General features: G+C 35.5%; 1 protein-coding gene across 5 annotated transcripts in view; it reads left to right on the forward strand.

Annotated features, from left to right (window-relative positions):
* The first annotated feature begins 1,317 nt into the window (after window positions 1-1,317).
* Window positions 1,318-18,525, forward strand: part of LOC306866217 (bifunctional 3'-5' exonuclease/ATP-dependent helicase WRN-like) — a 45,940-nt gene continuing 28,732 nt past the window's right edge. For 4 of the 5 annotated variants that reach the window (XM_079411316.1, XM_079411314.1, XM_079411315.1 and 1 more), the window contains exons 1-16: window positions 1,318-1,523; window positions 1,664-1,734; window positions 4,417-4,459; window positions 4,616-4,724; window positions 8,005-8,266; window positions 8,344-8,418; window positions 8,678-8,798; window positions 12,075-12,150; window positions 12,289-12,356; window positions 12,543-12,651; window positions 15,129-15,197; window positions 16,402-16,484; window positions 16,573-16,679; window positions 16,803-16,990; window positions 18,063-18,237; window positions 18,320-18,501. In XM_079411316.1, the coding sequence (XP_079267442.1) occupies window positions 1,711-1,734; window positions 4,417-4,459; window positions 4,616-4,724; window positions 8,005-8,266; window positions 8,344-8,418; window positions 8,678-8,798; window positions 12,075-12,150; window positions 12,289-12,356; window positions 12,543-12,651; window positions 15,129-15,197; window positions 16,402-16,484; window positions 16,573-16,679; window positions 16,803-16,990; window positions 18,063-18,237; window positions 18,320-18,501 (1,691 nt within the window). In that variant the 5' untranslated portion in view covers window positions 1,318-1,523; window positions 1,664-1,710. The remainder of the gene's footprint in view (window positions 1,524-1,663; window positions 1,735-4,416; window positions 4,460-4,615; window positions 4,725-8,004; window positions 8,267-8,343; window positions 8,419-8,677; window positions 8,799-12,074; window positions 12,151-12,288; window positions 12,357-12,542; window positions 12,652-15,128; window positions 15,198-16,401; window positions 16,485-16,572; window positions 16,680-16,802; window positions 16,991-18,062; window positions 18,238-18,319; window positions 18,502-18,525) is intronic. The other variant, XM_079411317.1, reaches the window with a different exon arrangement.

Raw genomic sequence — 18,525 nt, forward strand, 5'->3', positions numbered from 1 at the left:
ATTGAAACTTGTAAACTCACAATGCATTAAAATATGTCTTATTTAATTGTAATGAAGTTATAAAAGAACACACTGATAAATCTTCTGTAATATAAAATATTAAAGATTGCATCAGAATCTAATGTGTGAAATTACGCAACCTTCCTGTCACCAACCCACTTCCTATATAAAACCTCATTGTGCCCCTATTTATTTTTTATGAACTATTTTTTTCATAAATATAGCAAATAAAACAAATGCATATTCATATTCGCCCGCAGAACAACTTACAAACATCCAAAAATAAGAATATATATATAGGACTTTCCAATTTCCATCCATTTTTCATTATAGACCAGTGCTTAAAGTGGAAAAACGTGCTGGTACTCTCGTGCACGGGCTGTCATATGCAAATCATTATTACATTTGAAATATCAAATGTGACTCTGGAGCACAAAACCAGTCAGAATGCATGGATATATTTGTAGCAATAGCCAACAATACACTGTATGGGTCAAAATGATTGATTTTTATTTTATGCCAAAAATCACTAGGATATTAAGTAAGGATCATGTTCCATGAAGATATTTGTAAATTAATTTCCTACCATAAATATATCAAAACTTAATTTTTGATTAGTAATATGCATTGCTAAGAACTTAATTTGAACAACTTTAAAAGGAGATTTTCTCAATATTTATGTTTTTGCACCCTCAGATTCCAGATTTTCAAATAGTTGTATCTCAGACAAATATTGTCATATCCTAACAAACCATACATCAATGGAAAGATTATTTATTCAGCTTTCAGGTGATGTATAAATTGCAATAACGACATTGTTCACATGGATGATTTACAGTGTTACGCCATTCATATTAAACAGCTGAATGATGACACACATTGAGTAGGAGCCAAGTAGTGGGCCGGGAAGCCGTGGCCTAATGGTTAGAGAGTCAAACTCGTAATCCAAAAGGTTGCGGGTTCGAGTCTCGGGCCGGCAGGGATTGTAGGTGGGGGGAGTGAATGTCCAGCGCTCTCTTCACCCTCAATACCACGACTGAGGTGCCCTTGAGCAAGGCACCGAACCCCCAACTGCTCCCCGGGCGCCGCAGCATAAATGGCTGCCCACTGCTCCGGGTGTGTGTTCATTGCTGTACAGTACCGAATTTTCCAGTAAACCATTTCCTAACCTAACCCTAACGTGCACTTTGGATGTGTTAAATGCAGAGCACGAATTCCGAGTATGGATCACCACACTTGGCCGCATGTCACTTCACTTCACTTCACTAGTGTGCGCCTGCTTTATTTGTACCACAGCCAGCTCGTGTATTTCCCTCCAGTCCCACAGGTGGCGCTGCGCGGTGAGTCACAGGCGAAAACAGCGCGGGAGAGTTTGGCTGAAGTAACTGGAGATGTTGCTTAGAAATATACATTGTTATTCAACACGTATAGACAGGCTGTGAGTTATTAAAGCTTTTAGAGGAATATGAATATGAGACAGCGCGACATTCATTTCAGGGTGAGCGGTTAACGTGTGCGTCATTGTAAGTATACGCACTCCAAAAGTGATATTAATATTATTATGACACTAAGTTAATATGTCACGAAACAGCCATTACTGTTTTATACTAACATTAGTTTTACCATGTACTCGTACTAGCTTTGTGCTGTTTTATTGTTAAAGACGGGTGAAAGGAAGCTATAAAGGGTGACAGGACTCTACCTGAATGGATGAATAAACCTCAGGAAGAACATGTGAGAGAAGTCAACAATATAAACACACACATATATCATAAACTGACCTGTTTGCTTGAAGTCCTCTTCTTTTATGCACGTCTTCTTCATGTTATGTGCAGGAGGAAAGGCTCTCTTTATACCTGTGCCTTCACTAATGTGTATGTTTTCCATTGGTTGAGAGAAAGTAGAAGCCACTTATTTGCATTATTTACTGAGACACCTGCAGCACTATGCTCATATTCAAATCAAACCAAAGCACTGTTTGCAGGTCAACAGTCAAGAAATACTGGTTTAATGCTGGTCTACTTATACAGGCTCACATTATTTTATTAATGCGTTGAAAAGTTGTGCTCCAAATATATTAAGTTTCATGTAGCACAAGTCTAATCAAGAGCTTTTATGGTGTTTGTTTGAAACAACTAGTCTATAACATGACCTGTACAGTTTGCATGTTATGATGTTTTCATTGTATAGGTGTTCGTTTCCTGGCATTGGAGCATGCTGTACTGTGGATATGATATTTGCATGCCACCGCTTCTACAAAATACGCAAACCTTCATTCTTGCTATTCGTCATTACCTTTTTTTTTTTTACAAATGATTTAAAATGTTCTAGTTATTTATATTTCTAAATGTTGGTTTGAAGAGAAAAGCTGTATGGTTAACCAGTTTAAAGTAGAGAGGAAATAACATATTTGTCTAAGCTGGAAAACAACCGTGGTAAGATTAGTGCAGACTGCACCTGTAGGAAAAGCACCTGGCAGCCCTCCATATTTTTATGATTTTGTGTGTTTTTCTGTGCATCACGTATCTTTAGTGACAGTGCTGTCATTAGGTTGGCTCTTGCTTCGGTTGTTATGTGCTTTGCATTCTCTTACAGTTTTACTAAAGTTTAGTTTATTTTCTTATATAGCACATTTCTACTGCCTTCAGAGCAGCCCAATGCACAGTGCATTCAAGAAAACCAAACACATACAAACACAACATCTTAAAAAAGAACGTCTCTCCTAAATCAGATTCCAACACCATCAAATAAAAATGCTTCTTCAAAGCCGTTTTAAAAGCGAACACAGAGGGGGCAGCATGAATGGCTAGAGGTGGATTACTCCATACCGAGGACTGGCAATCGAAAGGCCCGATCAACTTTCCGGGACCGCGGTACCTGCAGCAGTCGTTTGTCAGCAGATCTCAAGTTCTTAACAGGTTATGCAAAGTAACAAGATCTGACAAATAAGGTGCGAGTATAATATAACTATAAGGCCTTAAAATCAATCTGATATTGCATTTAGTCATTTAGCAGATGCTTTTTTCTAAAGCAACTTACAAATGAGGACAATAGAAGCAATCAATTGTAGTATTAAAGCAACTAAAAACAGATCCAAAGCTAAAACTTTATAAATGCTACCTATACACATTTTAAAAATAAAGAAATTAAATGACAAATGCATGGAACAAAATTTCAAAACTTATCATTCAAATGAAAAAATAAATAAATAAAGCTAAAAACAATTCCAAAGTTTAAAGAACAAATGGTATAAGAGTATAATAATAATTCTAACATAACAAATACCAAAAAACAACTACATATGTACAACCACACACACACATACATGTGTATATATATATATATATACACATTTATAAATTCAATATACATTTCATTTCCATTTAGTTTTTTGAATTAAAACTAAAACTTAATAAAAGACCTATACAGACATAATCAATTCAGACATAATTGAACTAAAATTAAAATCGATAACAAATACAAATCACGACAGTAGTTTATCAGTAATCCTAAGAAATAACACTGCCAAACACACATGCTAAAAACAACAACTTACTTACACATAGTTATAAAAACTGAAACAGAAGTGAAACAAGTATACCTAACATTTAACCAATGCAAGCATGCTGAAAGTGGAGTACCAGTCAATAGTCAGGCAGCAGCATTTTGAACGAGCTGTAATCGATTTACCAATGACTGAGAAATTCCTAAATACACAACATTACAATAATCCAATCTAGATGATATAAAAGCATAGATGATTGTCTCCAAATTTTCTTTATGACAGCTGAAGATTTTCATTTAGTTCTGCCCTTCAGAAGCTAACAGAAAATACTTACAAGTTTCCCAGAAAACAAAATAAGTTAAATTTACCTTGATCTTCAAATTCAAAAGTTTTCACGCCCTGGGTCTTAATGCATGTTTTTTCCTTCTGGAGCATCAGAGAGCGTTTGAACCCTCTGTAATAGTTGCATATGAGTCTCTCAGTTGTCCTCAGTGTGGAAAGATTGATCTCAAAATCATGCAGTCATTGCTGGAAAGGGTTCAAATACTGATTCTGAAGAACAGCAGGCAGTTTAACTGTTCAGGACAATCTAGGGACTCATGAACAACTATCACTAAACAAAAAAACACAGCTGTGGATAACAACAGTGTTAAGAATCAAGGGGATGTAAACTTTTGAATGAGCCATTTTTATACATGCAGCTATAATTTTCTCCTCTTGTGGACTGTGTGTCAACATCTTTTATGTGAAATATCTTATTCAGCTCAGTATTATTGATCCCTCTTATTGTGGTAAAATGATTAACATTTAGCAGATTCTGCAAGGTGCATGTAAACTTTTGACTACAATTGTATGTATATATGAATATAATATTATCTTTGTTAATAAAAATCTTTTTTTTCCCCTAACAGGCTGGATTGCTCATTTATCAGAGTCTACAGGAAATGATGTCTGGTGAGATCAGTTGTTTTCGTGTTAATGTTATGGCTGTGCTGTTCTAATGTACTTGCATGTAATGATGATCAAATAATGTTTTTCTGCACTAGATATGTAATATTTGTATATCTACGTGTCTTTCTGTACACTTGCTCTGTGTTCATGTGCCTGCAGGCTGCTCAGAAACCTCAGCGCTCGCTTTGAAACAGAGCGTTTTTCAGATTGCTCGTGATCTTAACGATCTCGCTGATAATCTTCCAGATGAGCTTGACTGCTTGACCAGGTCAGTGCTATTTATTTTCTCTGAGGTCCAGTGATAATGTTAGGATTGGGTCCAGTATTGTTGGCATTGTATTTACTCTTATCATTAGTTAAATATAGAGGTCGACCGAAGTAATCTGACAACAAATGTCTCATAAATATTTTATTTTTCTCAACTAGCATTAAAAGAGCTAGCCCGTTTCTAGCTAGACCAGCCAGTGTGCATGCACAATCCCAAACGCATGTCTTAAGCTCCGTTCACACCAAGAACAATAACTATAAAGATAAGGATATTAGCGTCCACACCAGCGAACGATATCGTCTGTTTATTCTCAGCGCACGCTCATCTGCCACTTTAAATTCTCCAGCTCATTATAGCAGGATTGATTACGATTGGCTGTCAATATTTTTATCGTTCATCAGCTGGATAAAATCGTTCTGTAAGTGATTCCAACGATATCGTTTCTCTGTGCCTGGTTATAGTTGTGGTGTGGACTTTGCTATTCTTTAATACTGAGAACGATCTTTAGAACTATATTTTTATCGTTATCTTTATAGTTATCGTCCTTGGTGTGAACAGGCCTTTAGAATGCTGACTGTTTCTATAGCAACCGGGACTTCTGATGGCAGCTGCGGTGACGCACTGACTTTACTGATTAGCAATTGGCTCTTTTATTCAGAAGGCGGGGCTTCCTTCAATAGAGTCGCTATATTGAGCGTTGCATTTTACCCCATTCAAAACATGTCCGCTGTCATTAGACAATACGAGCAAAGCCACTAGAAGGCAAGCCTGCAACCATTAGCCAAAAAAGCGTAATGCTGACGCTTCCGCTTTGGCAGTACATGGGACAGGAGACCAGAGGCTGTTTTTTTTTTTGAATGGATGTCAATGGAGGAGAGGCTTCACTGCGCTGAATAAACATCTTTTAGAGGAAACTGCTTATCATTTAATGAATCAGACAGCCTATCTGCTAATCTTCAACATGTTTTACACTAAACAGTACTTTTGAATTTAACTATTTTTAGAGTTTACCATGAAAAAAATGCTGTTTTATATGAGAAGTCACTGACTTTTTGTGACAGGTAGGATTCAGCTTACAACACTCATTCATTCCTATGGTATCCGTAAACAGCGTTTACCATGCCTTGTCCAGATACCCCACACTTGCGGTCTTTGCACTTGACTACTAATATGACGTATTTCCTGTATTTGGCCCAAGTGTTAAAGTGAGCATGAAGACCACATGTGTGTGTCAAACGTTTCATTACCTGAGGGGACACTTTTATAGTGTTGTAAAAATGCAAGTGTTTACAGAGATTTATTTTAATTCTAAATACCAAGTATTTTAAAATCAACTTCTAAATGTCTGTTCAGTAATCCCCTATAACATGACAATTTAATTTGGTGCTTCTAATTAAGTAATAAAAAATATCACCACTACTCATCTTTGCACCAATAAACACTTTGTTTTTCTACCAAATTATATGTAATATCTAATTATTAAATTACTATTCAACTTGCACTGGAAAGGGCTCCTTGACCTCTCGCGAGATCTCTGTAAAAACTCTCACGATTTATTTCCAGAACAGGATGTGGAGTGGTACTGGAGATAGTGTGGATTTAGTGTGCATTAAGGGCACTGTGCTCTGGCATTTTAAAGACCAGGGACAGTCTTGCACACTTATCCGCAAAGTTTGATATGCAACAAACCATAAAGACCACAAGCAACATGCAAACTTTGCGCAAGAGTCAAGGTCACTGCACACAGTCAGAAATTTGCGTCAGAAATTTTTGCAACGAGCTCACGTTGTGTCAATCACATTTGCACACTGCCTCCGAAACTTTCGTCCGTCAAAAAAAATTCGGATCAGGTTCGATTTTCTGCGTTTTCGCATCTGTAACATGCATTTTGATAGGAAAGGATGGGGAATACGAAAAAACGGAAAAACTTTGTTCGGTGTGCAATGACCTTTATTCCCCATCCTTTTTTTAACGTGCTAAAATTTCTGACTCAGTGTGCAGAGACCTTTATGCCGGTGAACGTCTTAATCTCAGTCAATTCACCAGAAAGTGAAAGTAAACTGACAAAGCTTTCGGCATCTGATGCTGCATTAATCGCGCCAGGGCTGTCCTTTGGACAGTGCAGCTGGTGCGGTTGCACCAGGCCCCAGACATAAAAAAACACTTTCAGTGAGGAGTAAGCTGATAGCATGAACTTTTATTATCCTTACAGCTCATAGTTATGCGGTAATGCGCCATGAAATTATTGCGGGGCAAATTAATTGTAATATTAATTTAATAATAATAAGAATGTTACAGGCCTACATTAATTGAAAAGGCCAGATACTCTTAATATCGCCAATATTTTATGCTGGCTATCCACGATACATGATCATTGTCTTTCCACACCTACTTCATCCATCGTCTTTCAGACTATCACTTCATCAAGTCAGAGGATCTCAAACTTGTTAGAAGAACACATCTAATCAATCTATCTATCAATCAATTAATCAATCAACATTTATTTGCCTGGTATGCATAACATACAAGGAATTTTCTGCTGGTATGAGGCATCCCACACACACACACACACACACACACACACAACAACAACTTACATTACAAAATTACAGTTTTTCTGGCTACTGGAAAAAGGCTATTCTGAAATCTGGTAGTTCTCATTTTAACCAGACTATAACCCCTTCCAGAGGTATATGAAGTATATGATGCTTGATGACTGAACAGTGCATTTAAGCATTTGTCAGTTTTAGACGTTAAATTACTTCAAACAAATTATTTTAATAGATATGACTTTATACAACAGTTGGTTGTTGAGGGCCACTGTCCTGTTGGATTTGATTGTACCGCTAATCAGAGCTAAACTCGGCAGGACATGCCCCTCCAGGAATAGAACTGAATAGCCCTTCAATAATGTATTGAATATTGTCACACTGTATGGGCATGATTAGGAAAGGCACGTGTAAAATAAATGTATAATCACATTTGATTTTTGATATTGAAGTATGCTCCATGTGCATCAAATACAGCATTTTTCTCCTAAAAAAATCTTAGTTCTCTCTTTTGAAAATGTCGTTTTCAGTCAGCAACCTACATTTTTGACAGACCACATTTTGGTGCATCTCTAATTTCACATGATATGACCCCTGCTTAAAATGTAGATTTCAAATCACAAAGCATAAATTGCACAATTCTATTGTCTGTGGTCCATAATTCTCCCCGTGCATGATGATTATTATTATTACGTGAGTTATGATGTTTACATGAATTATGATTTTTGCAGTGCTGTGAGACTAGTGGATGATCTGTCTCAGACCGTTGCATCTCTAAGATGCGTGTTGTCGAATGGCAGCAAACCGTTTGATCCGTCAGTTGAAGAAGCTAAGACTAAGCCACAGAACCGTAGTCAGTCTGAGGCAGACGCTGGCAGGCACACTGAGAGAGAGGGTGGGATGTCTCTGGATATCTCTGAGTATGAGCTGCAGATGCTGGAGCAGCAGGCCAGACAGGAGCAGCTGGAGGAAGAGTGTATCTTAGCTTTCCAGGTGACTGCTGCATTCAGCTCCTCCGTGCTTTATCAGTATGGTTACTGATGTTTCATGGATGTTATGGTTTTCCTCAGACACAGCAGGCATCATCCTCCAAGAACTCTAATGACATGGAGAGTGATGAAGATTTTGATGATGAAATGATGAAGGTAAAACTGATTGATGAATGCAGAGTGATCATTCACACAAAAAATGATCGTTCACCCTTGTGTCTATGAGGCTGTTCTTAAATGAAGCTTGTCAAGCTCCAAAATAGCCAAGGAAAGTCCAAAAAAACTCATCTTGAGAATGAGATAAATGATGGCACTTTTTTCTGAAAACTCAAGATGTACTCAAATAGTTTGATGTCTAATTGTTTCCGAGAGCGAATCTTTACTCTTGCCGTGCTTCTCTTCTGTTGTTTGTCAGTGTGCTGCTGACATAGAGAGAGTAAATGATGAACATGGTCATGAGAAACAGGCGCTTGTCCCACGGTCTGGTGCTGAAGATGATGACGAGGATCTTGAGGAAGACGAGGAAGAGGGCTTTGGTAAATTTACTTTCATTGATCCTTTGAACATAAATAGCCTTCCAGATTTATATACAGTTATATATTTTATTGTCATGTAATCCCTGACTAAAGGCGTGTCTTGTTCAGCTCTATATATTTATATAACTTTATATTCAGCTCTATATATATTTATAACTTTATATTCAGCTCTATATATTTATATAACTTTATATTCAGCTCTATATATATTTATATAACTTTATATTCAGCTCTATATATTTATATAACTTTATATTCAGCTTTATATTCAGCTCTATATATTTATATAACTTTATATTCAGCTTTATATTCAGCTCTATATATTTATATAACTTTATATTCAGCTTTATATTCAGCTCTATATATTTATATAACTTTATATTCAGCTTTATATTCAGCTCTATATATTTATATAACTTTATATTCGGCTCTATATATTTAGATAACTTTATATTCGGCTCTATATATTTAGATAACTTTATATTCGGCTCTATATATTTAGATGACTTTATATTCGGCTCTATATATTTAGATGACTTTATATTCGGCTCTATATATTTAGATGACTTTATATTCGGCTCTATATATTTAGATGACTTTATATTCGGCTCTATATATTTAGATGACTTTATATTCGGCTCTATATATTTAGATGACTTTATATTCGGCTCTATATATTTAGATGACTTTATATTCGGCTCTATATATTTAGATGACTTTATATTCGGCTCTATATATTTAGATGACTTTATATTCGGCTCTATATATTTAGATGACTTTATATTCGGCTCTATATATTTAGATGACTTTATATTCGGCTCTATATATTTAGATGACTTTATATTCGGCTCTATATATTTAGATGACTTTATATTCGGCTCTATATATTTAGATGACTTTATATTCGGCTCTATATATTTAGATGACTTTATATTCGGCTCTATATATTTAGATGACTTTATATTCGGCTCTATATATTTAGATGACTTTATATTCGGCTCTATATATTTAGATGACTTTATATTCGGCTCTATATATTTAGATGACTTTATATTCGGCTCTATATATTTAGATGACTTTATATTCGGCTCTATATATTTAGATGACTTTATATTCGGCTCTATATATTTAGATGACTTTATATTCGGCTCTATATATTTAGATGACTTTATATTCGGCTCTATATATTTAGATGACTTTATATTCGGCTCTATATATTTAGATGACTTTATATTCGGCTCTATATATTTAGATGACTTTATATTCGGCTCTATATATTTAGATGACTTTATATTCGGCTCTATATATTTAGATAACGTTATATTCGGCTCTATATATTTAGATAACGTTATATTCGGCTCTATATATTTAGATAACGTTATATTCGGCTCTATATATTTATATGACTTTATATTCGGCTCTATATATTTAGATGACTTTATATTCAGCTCTATATATTTAGATGACTTTATATTCAGCTCTATATATTTAGATAACTTTATATTCAGCTCTATATATTTAGATAACGTTATATTCAGCTCTATATATTTAGATAACGTTATATTCAGCTCTATATATTTATATGACTTTATATTCAGCTCTATATATTTAGATAACGTTATATTCGGCTCTATATATTTAGATGACTTTATATTCGGCTCTATATATTTAGATAACTTTATATTCAGCTCTATATATTTAGATAACGTTATATTCAGCTCTATATATTTATATGACTTTATATTCAGCTCTATATATTTAGATAACTTTATATTCAGCTCTATATATTTAGATAACTTTATATTCAGCTCTATATATTTAGATAACGTTATATTCAGCTCTATATATTTATATAACTTTATATCCAGCTCTATATATTTATATAACTTTATATTCAGCTTTATATTCAGCTCTATATATTTATATAACTTTATATCCAGCTCTATATATTTATATAACTTTATATTCAGCTTTATATTCAGCTCTATATATTTATATAACTTTATATTCAGCTTTATATTCAGCTCTATATATTTATATAACTTTATATTCAGCTTTATATTCAGCTCTATATATTTATATAACTTTATATTCAGCTTTATATTCAGCTCTATATATTTATATAACTTTATATTCAGCTTTATATTCAGCTCTATATATTTATATAACTTTATATTCAGCTTTATATTCAGCTCTATATATTTATATAACTTTATATTCAGCTCTATATATTTATATAACTTTATATTCAGCTCTATATATTTATATAACGTTATATTCAGCTCTATATATTTATATAAGGTGAATAGCATTCCAGCTGAACAAGACGAGTCTTCTGCAGTATATAAACTGCCCAGGACAACGGAGCTATATTTTATATTAAGCTTTGGATTCTATTTAAAAATAAATGATGAATGATATTCTCAATAAAACATTATCTATGTTTACATGCAACCAAATAATCTGTCGGATCCAATCTAATCGGATTGATGGCTCAGTCGGACTGAAAAGCCTTAATTGATCTAATTGCGCTGGATCTAATTCAGATTTCGATCAGATTGGAAGAGGTGGTGTAGACCTTTTCTAAGCTGATCGAGAGGACATGTAAACGTTTAAAAACTGAAACTGGAAGTACTGCGCATGTGCAGTGATGTAGAAATGGCATAATGACGTATGACGCGTGGAACGAGCTGTTGTTTGTGTCATAAATGACTGTTATTTTAAAACTCTCCTTCCACCCTTCGTCTGAAGTGGAGCAGAATAACGTCCCATCAGTCCTCACTTTATACTGTCATCCGCAGATGGCTTGTTTTGGCGACAGGATTTTACTGCTTTATAAATAAAAGCAGCATGGCACAAAGCTTCACATGCTCGTCATCTCCTAATTAACACACAAAATACATAAATATTAAGTCTTTACAAAGAAAGGAAGTAATGGTAGGAGAATAGTATGTGCAAACAGCAGGAAACTGTATATTTGTGCGGTGTGTGCATGTCAAAAGCTCAAACACGATACCGAAGCTTGTGACATAAACACACACATAAACCTGATCATGTTATTTATAGCATTCATATAAACACTCTGTTTGGATTCATCAGTCGGAATGATTTCATTCTGATTCAAACTAAAGGTGTCCATTTAAACATAGCTAATGTCAGGTTTCTTTTCAGGTTACTTTGATTACTATGGATGTTATCAGTATGTAAACTGTCTTGTTTAATATTCGTTAGCAGCGGTTTTGAATTTCAACAAACTAGTTTTTTATTTCTGTTAAGATCCAAGCATCCCACAACCTGTTCCTGAACAAATTAAACGTCTAAAAATGTTCTTTGGACATCACAGCTTTAAACCGTAAGTTTTGAAGTAGTATAGTGTCTTTTACTATACTATTGTTTATGATTGAGAATAAGCATATATGTAGTTGTTATTGCCATTAGCACACTGTTTGTTTTTCATGTGATCTGTCATATGATGCTCATGGTTTTTCAGGGTTCAGTGGAAAGTGATTCACTCTGTTCTCACGGAGAGGAGAGATAATCTCGTTGTCATGGCAACTGGTATAACTTTTTCTTGATCATTGAAGTTATGAGATATTTACTAAATGATCTTTAGTCGTTATAGTCATTAAGCTCTAATCTGATAAATGTGATTATGATGCATGAAGATATTAAGAAAAGTGGTATACAAATAAATTTGACTTGTCTAAGTTTGTGTTCTGCTCTCATGAATGGCTGTGTTGGCAGGTTATGGGAAGAGTTTGTGTTTCCAGTTTCCTCCAGTGTACTGCCAGACCGTCAGTGTGGTCATTTCCCCTCTCATCGCTCTCATGGAGGACCAGGTGCTTCACCTACAGTACGTCACAGTTCTTTAACTTCACCTCACATCATTTTTAACTATATTATATCACAATATTTTTCCCCGGAAAATCACAATGCACACAATTTAATCACGATTCTTTGTCATATTAGTTTGACTATTTTACAAGTTCTCTGAGCAGTACAGACAAACTAATTTCCCCATTTTAAAAACAAAGCCTTACAAGGTAACAAAATATAAAATAAAAAAGAATTGCAGATATTTAGGCCAAAGATGAAAATCTTTGTCATTATCTTTATTATTTAAATATAAGAACAACGATACACATTACAAATACACACAATATACAAATAAAACAAACAGTGCTTATTTTTTTTCTGGTACAGTAGGTGTATTTAGCAGGAGCATTCAAGAAATTGAATAAACAAATATAAAAATAAAACGCTATGTACAATTCACTGTAAAAATTATAAATTGATGGTATTAAAGCTCTTCAGTCAAGAGCAGTGAGTGCTTTTTCTCTGTGTTTTGTTGTTTTATTAACATTAAAGGAATAGTTCACCCAAAAATGAAACTTTTATCATCACCTACTCACTCTCAAGTGGTTTTAAACCTGAATGAGTATCTTTCTTCTGTTAAACAAAAGAAGATATTTTGAAGAATGTGGGTTCATAGTATTTTCCCCCTACTGTATCAAAGTCAGTGGTGACCAGCAGGTTTGGGACAACATGAGAGTGAGTAAATAACAACAGAAGTTTAAATTTTGGGGGAGCCATCCCTTTAATGACAAGCGGCATGTTTAGGGCTATTAGTCTGCTGTCACTTTAAGAGCTGCACGCATCTGATATACAGGCACGCATCCTTTTTTCTCTCAAATGCTTACTTTAACTTTACTTTCTCATAACCAATTGTGTTTATATGTAAACCTTGCATGTTTCTGACAGTATTAGTGCAATCAGACACTAAAGATAATTGAAGTATTCCAGTAATCAAACGCTGTTTGGCAGGTTTTTTTAGTGTGCGGTTGCTCAGAAAAAGCGTGTCAGAACAGCATGTAAATGAAATGTTTAACTGGCAAGACTTTAAAGCACTTGCAAATAAAGTGCTTTTGTGCTTGCGAATAAGTGCAGTGTCCCATGAGTGTAACTACTGCTTAGTTAATATTTGATGTGAATGTACGCTGTGTTGTACAGTATATTGAGACGGCGGCATCAAAACTGTAACTGCAACTTAATCGTTCAAATGTAACTGTATCTAGATACAGGCTGATGTAGTGGTCAGCCTGCAACTGAGTGGTCTACATAATACAATATTTAAAGGTGCCGTAAAACTGTATTTACCTTGGCATAGTTGAATAATAAGAGTTCTGTACATGGAAGTGACCGTAAGCCTCAAACACCATTGTTTCCCCCTCCTTATGTAAATCTTGTGCATGCAAAAGACAGCTGAAAAAGAGCCGAATCCCAATATAACACCGACTGTGACATTACAGTTGGGATCATTATGTTTAATGTTTCTAGGCCAGCCGGACCTGCACAGCCGAATCATCGATGTAGTGTTGCCAGATATTGCTATTAAAACAAAAAAGATCAATAAATAAAAATAATTATTATTTCAGATCTTTTGCAATTAAGATAAAGATATCGCTGACCCTAAACTACAACGTCATACTTTATTAACTTTCCCACCCTCACTCACAGCTCTCTCTCAAGCCTCATTCACTCCACCAGCGTCTCGCAGCGATCATGTTCATACCACTGACGTTAAACATTCTTGCAAAATCTCTCAAAATCTGTATCTTCGTCTGATACTGGCTCAATCATATCAGGTTGGATGCCTAATCTCTCCATCGTTCACGCCGGACAGTAGAGATCTGTTTGCTGTGTGAGCTACTGAAATGAGCCGCACTGGGAATCAGCCAATCAGAGCAGAGCTCAACATTGAGCCGCACTGGGAAACAGCCAATCAGAGCAGAGCTCAACATTGAGCCGCACTGGGAAACAGCCAATCAGAGCAGAGCTCAACATTGAGCCGCACTAGGAAACAGCCAATCAGAGCAGAGCTCAACATTGAGCCGCACTAGGAAACAGCCAATCAGAGCAGAGCTCAACATTGAGCCGCACTGGGAAACAGCCAATCAGAGCAGAGCTCAACATTGAGCCGCACTGGGAAACAGCCAATCAGAGCAGAGCTCAACATTATTATTCATGACCCTTCCAAATAAGGTAATACCATTAACCATGTCATTCTAGAGAGAAATCCTAGGGTTGTAAATGAACATGTAAAAACGTTTCTGGGTAGTTTTGCCCTTTCCTAAGCCACATACCTTCTGTGTAGATATCAGAGAACAATTTAAAATACTGTATCAATGCATTCTATGGCACCTTTAACATAAATTTAAAAAATAACACTAAATTTTAAAAATTTCAAAAAGAAATGTCACATGTTTGTAAATGAGACGCATGAGACCTCCACTGATTTATCTTTCATTCATGTTTGTGCTTGTGTTGCAGAATGTCAAACATTCCTGCTTGTTTTCTTGGATCTGCTCAGACCAAGAACCTGAATGAGGAAGTGAAGAGGTGAGAGGCTACTTGGCTTGCTTTTGGGAGCTTGTCCTGTGATGTTACATGCTACACTCCATCTAATAAAAAACATTCAAAATGTTGAAAAAATAGAATATTAAACAAGAAAAAGTATGTGAACAGCTTTGAATTATCTGCTTTTACATATAAATTTCTCAAATTTAGTTTTGTTCTGATAAATTTAAGCATGCATTCACATATAAACATCCCATACAGCTCAACTGTGCTTGATTGACACGTGAAAACCAATGAGGTTTGTTCTCACACATCAAGCAAGTGTGGTTGAGCTTCTGTGTTCTGTACATTTGTGTCCATCAGTATTAAACCTGCTCTTCATAAGAAGCGATTTTGTCTCCTCAGAAGACCCGGGTTAAACTGCTCTATTCATATGGATTACATTCATGATGTTTTTGAGAACTTGTCAACGTTTTGATGGAATGGACTTTAAATAGAGGGACAGAAATCTCAGATTTCATTCACAATATCTTGATTTGTGTTTCAAAGGTGAACAAAAGTCTTATTGGTTTGGACCAACAAAAGGATGAGTAAATCATAACAAAATATTCATTTCTGGCTGAGCTATTTTTTTAATCTTAGAGATTCTGTGGAATGATCTCGAGAGAGAGCCATTTACACAATTTTATGGGCAATTATTGAAGAAAGCCAACTCATTCCAAAGGGTTCCCCAGTTGTTTATGCCACTGTATATTGTCCCTTATATATTCATTTTAACCCTAAAAAAGGCAAAACCAGAAAGAGATATCAGAAAATCAATTTATTGCTATTTTCCATCTTATTGGAACTTTTTTCCCCAAAACGTAACTCTTATATTTGATTGTAATGTGTGTATACGTCGCCCCTTTGGGGTATAAATGGACTGAAAACAGAACTCATGTTTATCAGTGCTTGTCACGACATGGCTGTAATTCCTGAGCGCTTTGGAATACAGACCTAAGGTTGCTCTCTTTTTAAAGAAGACACATAGAAGATTACTGCTGAAGTCAAAGCATTTCAATAAAATAGTTTAAGTTTACAATAAAGATAATGTAGTATACTATTTTATTTAATTTTATATAAATAAATATTTGATCAAATGTTACACTGTAAAATTGCTAAGAAATCAAAGCCATATGCCTAATTTGGAAGTTAAGTTGATGTCACAAAACTTGTGACATCATTTTCCCTGTTCTCTTGTCTTCAGGGGTCACTTTAGGGTGGTGTACATGACACCTGAATTCTGCTCGGGGAATATTCCTCTGCTAGCGCAGCTCGACAGGACTGTTGGTAAATCAAACAGGAAGAAGTAAAATGCCATTTGAAGTGATTTAATCCTTCGTTTTAAAGGAGGAACATCTTCACCGTGTGTTTGTAGGTTTATCACTGGTTGCGGTAGACGAGGCTCACTGCATCTCTCAGTGGGGTCATGATTTCAGAAGTGCGTATCGTGACCTGGGGAAACTCAAGAAAAATCTCCCTGGTGTAAGCCATGTTTTCTTTTGAAATCTTGACTTTGTGTCATTATGAAGTTACAGACAGATATCACTGAAAGATTGATTTTGATCATTTTTTCGTGTCATTCCTAACATTTGAGTCTTTAATCAGGTTCCTATTTTGGCGCTCACGGCTACTGCGAGTCCGTCTATCCGCGAGGACATCGTTAAGAGCCTTCATCTGATCAACCCTCTGATCACCTGCACCTCGTTCGACCGACCAAACCTCTACCTGGATGTCAATCGCAAGTCTGGTGACGTTATCCAAGACCTCAAACAATTTCTCATCAAAAAAAAAGGGTAGGCCATGTTGATTCTTGTAGTAACTTGTGAGGAACATTTTCCTTAAGTATTTTTCACGAGGAATGTTTGAAGATTGCTTAATGCAGTGGTTTTTAACCAGATCACCAGGACCCAGTAGCACACAGTAAGACAATAAGTTGGCAAAAAAAAAACAGATGTAAGCTAAAATATTTTATAATTTTATAATTTATTCCCTCAACATTTGCCTTAAAATTTTGAGCACCAGGATTCTCACAATCTTGGAAAATCTGCGTAGGGAATTTTGTGTGATGTCTAGACTACATTTTTGTAATGAATGTAATATTTCTAGTTGTGTCAAAATATTTAGAATAGAAATTTCTATTTGTGATTTAAAGAGTTTTTTTATTTTTTTTAAATCCCAGTAATCGCAAACAACTCAAACTCATATATGTGACCCTGGACCACAAAACTAGTCATAAGGGTCCATTTAAAAAAAAAAAGAGAGATTTATACATCATCTGAATAAATAAGCTTGTCATTGATGTATGGTTTGTTAGGATCTGAAAATCTGGAATCTGAGGGTGCACAAAATTATTGGGAAAATCTCCTTTAAAGTTGTCTTAGCAATGCATATTAATAATCAGAAATGAAGTTTTGATATATTTACGGTAGGAAATTTACTAAATATCTTCATGGAACATGATCTTAATATCCTAATGATTTTTGTCATAAAAGAGAAATGTATAATTGTGATCCATACAATGTATTGTTGGCTATTGCTACAAATATATCTGTGCTACTCATGACTGATTTTGTGCTCCAGGGTCACATATGGACTATTAAACAATGAAGAGCGTTCAGTCTTTGAAACTTTTGGAATTATTTGAATGAATTATTTTAATTATCTATAAATGTTTTTTTATTATTATTTTAATGTATTTCCAAATTCCAGTGCCCACTCAGAAAATATAATTTTGACCAGCAAATTACCCAAAACAACAATTTAGTCCAAGATCTAGAATTTGCCATTGTCTTGCTCATTTGACTTATTTTGCCATTGTCTAATGTTACAGTGTTTTTTTGTAAGTATGGAAGTTTTGTTTTGTAGGGGTGGTTTTGAGTTTGAAGGCTCAGCCATTGTGTACTGTCCATCAAAGAAAGAGGCGGAGCGTGTGACAGCGGCGCTGTGCGAGCTGGACATCCTGTGTGGAGTTTATCACGCGGGTCTGAGCATCAAACAGAGGAGAGAAACCCAGCATCAGTTCATGAGGGATGAGATTCAGGTGAATGCCACTGAAAGTCTCATGCCAGAAACAGATTTTTTTCAGTACGTAACAGTGTTGGTTCTTCATGGTTTTGTCGCAGTGTGTGGTGGCCACTGTGGCGTTTGGGATGGGCATTAATAAATCTGATATCAGGAAGGTCATCCATTACGGAGCTCCCAAAGAGATGGAGTCGTATTATCAGGAGATCGGGAGGGCCGGCAGAGACGGGCTGCCCAGCGCCTGTCACGTCCTGTGGATGCCCGGAGATATGGTCCTGAATAGGTGACAACTCATCCTCATTTTGGT

This window comes from Barbus barbus (genome assembly GCF_936440315.1).
Source record: "Barbus barbus genome assembly, chromosome: 47".
Classification (NCBI taxonomy): Eukaryota; Metazoa; Chordata; class Actinopteri; order Cypriniformes; family Cyprinidae; genus Barbus; species Barbus barbus.